The sequence below is a fragment of the Corvus hawaiiensis genome, chromosome 3, assembly GCF_020740725.1.
Source record: "Corvus hawaiiensis isolate bCorHaw1 chromosome 3, bCorHaw1.pri.cur, whole genome shotgun sequence".
Lineage (NCBI taxonomy): Eukaryota > Metazoa > Chordata > Aves > Passeriformes > Corvidae > Corvus > Corvus hawaiiensis.
This window is the reverse complement of record NC_063215.1, coordinates 91,243,813-91,252,643: the sequence shown is the minus strand read 5'-3', so window position 1 is coordinate 91,252,643 and position 8,831 is coordinate 91,243,813. Positions and strand designations below refer to the sequence as shown.

Below are 8,831 nucleotides of genomic sequence, written 5' to 3'. Positions count from 1 at the left end.
AGATTTACTCCTAGTGAAAGCTAACACACGGAGCTAGTGTTTAGTATGTTTTTTTAAAAGAGGTTGGGAAGACTACCAAAAGTATAATTACACTAGAGAAAGAGTCAGAGACCTGATTAATCACACATTGACAGGATCCCTTATGCTGAGACATTTCACAGGGAACATTGGGAGTACCTTAAGTAACTTCCTCAGGTACATACTTTGCGCGTGAAGAATAAATTAGTAGGAAATTGGCTGGATACAAAGGAAACCTTGGAATGGAGTTGGAGGCTGGACCAAGCTCACTGAGACTGGTCTTTTTCTTTATTTTTAGAAAAGATGAATTAGCTCTTGGTATACCCTAAAGATCATTTGCAGCATGACAGGAATGAAAATACTCTTGAGGATGCTTTTTTCATAACCATACCTCCAAAATTAGATACTAAATAATAATTTGACTTTCAAAGATAGTCAGCATTTGACAGCAATCTTTGATTTCTTGCCAGGAAGGGACTGATTCCAGTAACACCCAACTATTGCACTTGCATAAGCATAACCATTAAGTTCAAAGGAATTCAGTGGATATACTCATACTAGTGAATATCTTCACATGCTTGGAATATGTTCTTGTCCAGAGTGGATTCAAAGTTCCTTAGTTTTCACAGGGCCTATAATGAGGGGTCTGGCTTTTATTTCATTTTTTACATAAAGGTGTTTCTGAAAATCTCTCCTGCATTCAAGCTGGATTTTATTCCTTGTCTATCTGCTTAGTATAACTTTAAGACATGATTTTATTTTTATTTATTTATTTTTAAAAATAGAACAACACAAAATTGCCGCTCCTTCTTTCATATTGCTGAGCTTGGAAAAACCTGAAAATTTGCTGACTTTTCTCCAATGCTTGAACAGTTTTTCAGGACTAATGGGACTATAAAAAAAATAAATCCTCTAAAAAATGCAGTCAAACTATCTATCAATCTTGAGCAAGAACACCTCAAACCCAGTTGCAATTGTGGCTGCAAGAGTAGAATGAAGTCTAACGCAACTCCTGGCAGGACTTTACATCCTCTTTCCACCAGATAGTGCTGTTTCTCCATGGAGCTCTTGAGGATGCACAGGCCAGGGAAAGGTCAGGGGCTGTCTGAGATTACTACGGCTCACTCGTCCCTCCTTGCCGCTGCCACCGCCATGACCTCAAACAGGGCAGGCGCAGCCTAAAAGTGATTTGCGGGAGTAAAACCGTGCCTTGGGAGGCCGCTGTCTGCAGATGACTGCGTGCTGGCGGTACCATTGCTGCTATTCCTTATCAGTTTGATGTAGCCTCTTTCCTAAAGTAAGAATGGAAACAGAAGTTGATGCAATTAACCTGGGTTTTTATGATCTCTCGGGGGTCTTTTCCTTACAGCTTTACAGGACAGTCTGACAGGGCAGTTGTCTGTCAAGTAAGTGAGTCGACATTAATGAAAATCAAACGCCAGCATGCAGATGATCCTGCAGTCGAGCAGCACACACCGGGAGCAGCCCTGACACAAAGGCTGTTTGCTCTCAGAGTGCTGAACAGAGGGGCTTCTACCAGCAAAGGTTACTTCTGGAGGGTAGACAGATCTCCTTAACCAGTCCTGAGTCTAGGTACCCTGTAGACCCTCTGTGTCTTTTTAAAAAAAACACAGATGGGAAAAATAGCTAAAACATAATTAAACTTCAGGCCATGGTTTACTACACTGCTGCAGGCTTTGCAACAGAGTACAGAAATGCATCTGGAATACTTCTTGCTGCCCTTCTGCAGGAGAAATACTGCAAATGCTGTATCTTCCTCTCCAGACCTCCCTGTGCAAAATAGGATAGCTTTTGCTCTTAAAGAACCAAATCCTTCCATATGCACAGGAAGAGAACAGAAAAAAAATTCAAGCAAACAAATATTTAAAAACTTTTCAAGTGGTAAATGGTACTTACAGTTGGCATGTTCTTTTCTGTCTATTACTTAGAGTTCTGGAGACCACTGAGCCAAGTTTTTAGACGAACTTCCAAGAAGCACTGTAATGTTGGTCCATGTACCTGAGTTACTGGTTTTAAGAATACTGTTCCAGGGTACTTTGGTTAAGTTAAGAACTGCTTCATGATAGAAGTTCAGTCTTGACATAGATGTGCTTTTCTGAAATATAATTTTAAAAACCTCAAATCTAAAAATAAATTAAAACTGTGCAAGATATTTGTATTTTCCTAAACAGTGTAAGGCTGGAGCTGTCTGATCCTCAATGAGCTTGTAAATCCTTATTAATGCAGGCAGACATTTATTCTTTGAAAAAATGATTTATGAAACCAAACCTTAGGTAGCTTCAATGCATGGAAAAAGGGACACGGCTCGAATGAGGGATCAGGGCCTAGCTAGGTATGTAGTAGATTGTGCATGTAATTAGCCAAATATAAGGTCTATTTATATTATTTTGTATGCTGTGCTAATATTGTCTGTATTTATTCAGACTTTTGTAATATACATATAATCTCAGAGACATGCTAGGTCATTAAACTCACCATGGAGACTCTGTTTACTTACCTTGGGCATACAGAATACATACAGTTGCAGTTCTCTAAAAATAAACAGAAAAAAAATTAAACAGTGTATCAGTTTGGCTTTCATGTTTTCCAATAAGTATCTAAGGAAATGGAGCATACTGTTTACATTGTCCTTATTGAGAAAGAACACAAAGACATCCAGACGAAAGATTTAATTACAGCATTCTGTCTGACACCCTAAATGTAAGACCATATAGCTTAATATATAGTACTATATGCATCAGGTAGTGAATGGGGCTGGGAGGAAAGGAGCAGGTTCTTCTTGCCTTTCTGGTGAGGCCTGTGAGTACGGTCCTTTTCAAAAGTAACATGATAGATGTATCACAGCTGCTGGGAGCCCAGGAAAGGCTGAATTGTGACGGAAGACATTTCCCATAATTGGCTCCATACCACAGCTTTGTATCAAACGATTCTGCTTGGAGATTGTCAAGATGATAATGAACATGGAGATTTTACTGTACTTCTATTTTGACTAGTAGACTAAGTGGCAACAGGCACCAGAAAGTCTGTCTTCCATTAACATGAATGCTCTCGTGACCCATTGGCTTCATTAGTACCGTATCTCCTATCTGGAAACTGCTCTGGAAGCACAGATACTGGAGCTGTTTCATTAGCTCCAAATATAACACCTGCCTCCTGAGCCATTATCTGCAGAAATCCATAATTATCTGTTCTTTCCTCTCCAGTCAGGAATATCAGGTCCAGATCAAGGACTGGGTGCTCATCTTTTATGTCCTTATTCAACTGGATCCAGACAATCGAGCTTCTTTCTACTTTGGCTGATTCTTCGAAGCACAGCAGCCACCCTCCTGAGTGCCAGGACTGCTTCTTTTTCTCTTGTGATATTACAGTGAACTCAAATCCCATCAAAGGCCGAAGTCCATCCATTTCCTGGTGACTTTCTCACACAAGCACACACACAAAAAGGCAAAATCGGTAGCTAAAAATAATTAAGGCAGTAATAATTTTCACTATGGGAAACCATTCTGATCCTGAGTACGTTTGTTCTGAGGAGGAAAAAGTCAGGCTTCTTGTAGTTTCACGGGTGTTTCATACGGTATTTGGTACCACGGTGATGAAAAATGACTGAAATCTTTCATGACGTGCGGATAACGTTCAAGAACAAAGTATGCACACCCTTTTACCCTTTCAGAAGGTTTTTGGGGATTTTTTTTTTTCCCTTTTCAGTACGCTTGCAGGGCAGCGGCGACTGCCCGCCTGCGGTGTCCCGCTCAGCGCCAGCTCGGAGCAGCGGGGAGGCGCCGCGGGTTGAGATGGGGCAGGTACGGCCAGGTGACCGCGGCAGACAAAGGGGCTGGCAGTGCCCCACCGCCGCGGGGCGTCGGGCGGCCAACAGGCGCCTTCTGTCCCAACTCGGGCAGCGCCGCTCGGCCGGGGGAAGGGCGGCCGCGGGCCGGGCCGGGCCGGGCCGGGCCGGGCCGGGTGGGGCGGGCCCCGGGAGGCTGCTTCCCCTGGCGGCGCTCGGCACTTCCCGGCGCTCGCACACCGCGGGGAAACTCTTCCTCCGGCCCGGCCCGGCCCCCGCTGACGTAGCGCTGTCTGTGCCGCTGCCGCGGCGGGCGGGGGTGGCGGAGACGGGGCCGGGGCTCGGCGCTGTCAGGCGGCGGGGCAGGGCGGGGGCGGCGGAGTTCGGTGCCCGTCAGGCGCGTGCAGAGGTGTCCCGGGGATCACGGAGAGAAGGGCGAGGGGCGGGAAGCCCTGCGGGAAGGGGCGTCTGCCGGCACCGCGGCGCCAGAAGCGCCCGGCGCGGTGTGAGTGGTGGTCCCGGTCCGGGCAGGACCTTGGTGGTCAAGCATGTTAATAAAGGCGGTCGGGGAGGAAGGCGTCCGGGGGTGCTTTATCTATGTTTGGTTCACCACTTTATCCTGTGAGGAGGAGGAGGAGGAGGAGGAGGAGGAGGCGTGGGGCTGGGGCGGGCAGTGTCCCCGGCGGAAAGCCGCCCGGCGGGTGTGGAGGAGCGGCAAGCCCAGCCCGGGGAGCGCGACCCCCGCCGCAGTTCCCGGCTGGTGGCGGCCGCGCTGCTCCCCCAACAGGCAAAACTTTCTACGCTCAAACACACACATACACAGAGAAACACACTGCCGCCGCCGCACACTCGCCCCACACACACACACACACTGACGTCTTTTGCGCATTTCCTGCGCTGGAGCGAGCGGCGGAGCGGCACCGGCAGCGGGCGGGGGCTGCGCGGAGGGAGGCGGCCGGCGGCGGCCGAGGGGAGGCGGCGGGCGGGAGGCGGGCGGGGGGCGGCCGGCGGGAGGCGGGAGGGAGGCGGCGGCGGCGGCTCTGCCCATCGCCAGGGCGGCGGCCGCCCAGCCGGAGCCCGCCGAGACCCGCGCGGGCCGCTCCGCTGCCGGCGCCCCCCATGCGCGGGGGTCGCTCCGCTGGGTCCTCGGCCTTGGCGGCGGCAGAGCAGGAGGCGACGGCGGCGCAGGACGGGCGGCTGCGGGCGGCGGCGCGGATGGAAGGTCCCCGGGTGGATGTTTGCTGAGCGGAGGCTGTGCAGTAGGCAGGGTTGGTGGGTCGGCCGGTGTTTCTGATCCGTGTGTGTGCGTGTGTGTGCGTGTGTATGCGTGTGTGTGTATTGTTGTGCGGCGCACGGGCAGGACTGGCGTGTGCGGGAGCCCGGGATCGCGGCTCTGCTTCCTCTGCGAGGACTGATCCAGGATTATGGTCAGGGTGAAGGGAGAAGGCTCTTGCTTACCCCCCGGATTGATTATGCTCGGGTTTTGACTGCATTCGGGGGTTCCTGCAGCCGCGGCCGCCTCCCCCTCCCCGGCGGCCCCCCTCCCTTGTTTTCCGTTAGAAACACGGGCAAGAAAATAAATTTATTCACTGGGTGTCGCAAGAGCAAAGGCTAAATAATCAAAGGTAACAGAAGCAGGCAGGCGAAGAGACTCGCACCGTACCCTGCTCCCCCACTCCCAGACCTGCCCTCCTATTTATTGGCGAGACCTCCCTCCCTCCCTCTCGGTGCGAGTGCGTTGAGCGAGTGTTTGATCCCGGGAAAAGTGCACCTATCCAGCCATGGTGGTTTTCAATGGCTTGCTGAAAATCAAGATCTGCGAGGCGGTGAATCTGAAACCCACAGCGTGGTCTCTGAGGCATGCGGTGGGTCCCAGGCCACAGACCTTCTTGCTGGACCCTTACATCGCCCTCAATGTGGACGACTCCAGGATCGGGCAGACCTCGACCAAGCAAAAGACCAACAGTCCTGCTTGGAACGATGAATTTGTCACCGACGTTTGTAATGGCAGGAAGATAGAGATGGCTGTTTTCCATGATGCCCCCATCGGGTACGACGATTTTGTAGCTAACTGCACTATACAGTTTGAGGACTTGCTGCAGAACGGGAGCCGTCACTTCGAGGACTGGGTAAGTGTTCACGCTGTAGATACATACATGTACATATGATTTTCAGTGGCATGGCTCTGGATGCAACATCTGTCTTGCAGAGCTGGGTTGCCAATGGCATGTAGTGCCTCTGAAAGCTTTTCATTATTTCCACACTTTGTTACACTGTGATAGTCATGGTTACTATATAACTAATGCATGTGGTCTACAGGCGAGGCAGGAAAGAAAAATATGTGAATCTAAGTAAGATGTATGTAGTTACCATGCAAGTTTCTGAAATATGTGACATAAATACAAATCTAGTTGTCTTACCGAGTCTGAAAAATCTGAACCAAATGCATCTGTACAAAACATTACCACAAAACCCAGATCCAGCGCTTAGATGAGTTTCATCATTTCAGGGCGAATACTCTTGGCTAGCCTGGCAATGATGAGCCTTAAAAATCCAGACCTGACCTCTGATACGAGACACTTCAGGGTCTTCCTGTCACTTGAGAGCTCACTGCATCAGCACTGATGCTCCTCCTTCCTCCCTCCAGATGATCGACACCTCTATGCGTAGATCTAACGCAATGCTTCTTCAAATGCTCAAGACTGATGAAAGGGTCCTAGTGGAATTTGGGCCCCACTAGGGAAATTCTGTTGTCTGTGCACACAAGGTGTCTTAACAGCTTTTACAGCGTCTTTAAGACCCAGAGGCTAATGTGCCTCAGTGGGAGTACAAAAAAGCTGGAAAATCCTTGCTCTGACATCCTCAGGTAGTGTGATTTAACAAGGAGAAACCAATCAAACAATGAAGAAACGGGAAACGTGAATATGCACATTTCACATTTCTGCAGTTAAACAGTTAAATGGTGGATATCCTTTAAATGAGATGTATAATAAAACAATAGTAGCTATCATCTCATTTTCAGTGTGCCCTGCTCGACCAGCCATCTGAAATTACATATGCTCATCTTTTTATGTATTTATTTTTCATTGTCAAGGATACTAGCCAGTAATTTTTGGCAAACAGACAAAGGATTGAGGACCAATGGAAAAATAGCTAAGGTTAATAGGTCTGAGTTTTATGTATTCTTGGGGCTTCTTTGCTTAATGCAGTGATGTAGAGATGGCAGAATGATGGAAGGGCATGAAAGAATTAGACTCTATTTATACTGATTAGGAGCTGATCAACTTTGCTGTTAAAACTTTTGTGTTTACAAGTTTGAAATATTTTTGGTTTTTGCTGCCTATGTGTTGCATTGTGGTAATTAGGTCTAGATTATTCTGATGCTCTATAAAAGCTACACATTAGTAAGCTCAAATGGTAAAAGTGGGTGATAGAGGAAAAATAGCCATATCAGGAAAAGACAAATGCAGCAGTATTGCAGATGTCTTTTACCTGGATTGAATGATAATCAAGTTGGGACTCTCCTGAAATCAAGTGAGGTTTCATCTTTGAGACCAGTGGGATGAGGTGATCTGCACAGATTTTTAGTGCAAGAATAATAATTTTGTATGTTCTTTTTGTGCATGGTACATGTTGTGAGTTTGTCACCAAATCTGGGAGGACCTTGCAGATTCCAGATGCCAAGTTTGAATTTTGGTGGGACTGGGGTGCTCCCTGGCTCTGATATTTAAGGTGAACTCAAATGTCTGAACACATTTCCTAGATAAATAGTGGAATTTAACAGGTTGAGGCCCACTGTAAACAGGATCTGTGAGGAACTACATAGCTGAATCAGATAAATGCTGGCTTTTATTGCATCAGGATTCATTGCTGTCCAGCATTCAGTGGGTGGGAGGAGACGAGGGAGTGACTACGCTTGCTGTCTGTTGATGTGACAGAATCGAGGACATGGCAGGGGATCATAACTGGTCAGCTCAATATAATGCAGCTTCTGAAGCATCACTTACCTTGTTTTGTACTGTAAATCCCTATCATTAGGATTGTGTTCATGTGCTACATATGACAGGCAGCATACCCCTCCCCCCTGTATCACAGTTAGAATAGGGGGGTGGTAAGTATTTATAGGACTGTGCTTTACCCTCTCCAAAATCTTCCTATTTACTGAGTGTATCAACATAATTGGAATACCGAGTGTGTTTATTGGATTAGTAGATAGGGACCTTCAGAGAACTGACTCTTAAAAAATCACACTGGTTTTTGGTCTTATTTTCATTGAGTTAAAAGAAGACCTGTGGCCATGGCATCTCTATAGAGTCCACACTGGAGTAAATAGATTTATTGGTATCTTCATCAGTGTCTGGAGATTTATTGGTATCTTCATCAGTGTCTGGAGTCTATATTAAAACCTGAAAAAGGAGTTGTCTGCAAAGTGAATGAGTTTCACACTACAAGGAAAATGCACATGGCCTAAACCAACATTAGACTAAGGTCTGCTGATATGATACAATCAGTTTTTTTCTGTTTAATAAGAGGACTAATTCCTTAATTTTGCTCTTGTCATTTAAGGCAGGTATTTTTGTAGTACATCTCTGAACTCTGTAACAAGCAAATTAAAAGCAGCAATCACAGCAACCCATTCTTCCTTACTGCCTGAAATATCAAATAAATGCAGCCTACACACTTGAAACACACTTGAAGACCATCAAGTCTTTTTATGCCATTCCAAAGGTTTCCCTTTAAGCAGTCCTGAAACTTGGAACTGGGTACCACGTACTTGCTGAGTGTGATTGGAGTAATTGCACTGCTGCCCCTCCTTACCTTCAGAATGATGCAACAGTTATTGCAGGACTGGACTGTCACTATTAAAATAGGGTTGAAAAAAAGCTCGCGCTGAGAACAGGTCTTGTCAACATATATAGCTTTAATGCTTTTGATCTCATCTAGTACTGCATGTATTTTTTAAAGGAAATTTCAGAATTTGTTTTATAATATCTGCTTTAGGGTCAAG

At 46.8% G+C, this 8,831-nt stretch overlaps 1 protein-coding gene across 2 annotated transcripts in view; it reads left to right on the top strand.

Annotated features, from left to right (window-relative positions):
* The first annotated feature begins 4,926 nt into the window (after positions 1-4,926).
* The window catches only part of PRKCE (protein kinase C epsilon), a 287,731-nt gene continuing 283,826 nt past the window's right edge, over positions 4,927-8,831 (top strand). Inside the window, exon 1 of one of the 2 annotated variants that reach the window (XM_048297721.1) lies at positions 4,927-5,952. In XM_048297721.1, coding sequence (XP_048153678.1) covers positions 5,605-5,952 — 348 coding nt within the window. In that variant the 5' untranslated portion in view covers positions 4,927-5,604. The remainder of the gene's footprint in view (positions 5,953-8,831) is intronic. The other variant, XM_048297720.1, reaches the window with a different exon arrangement.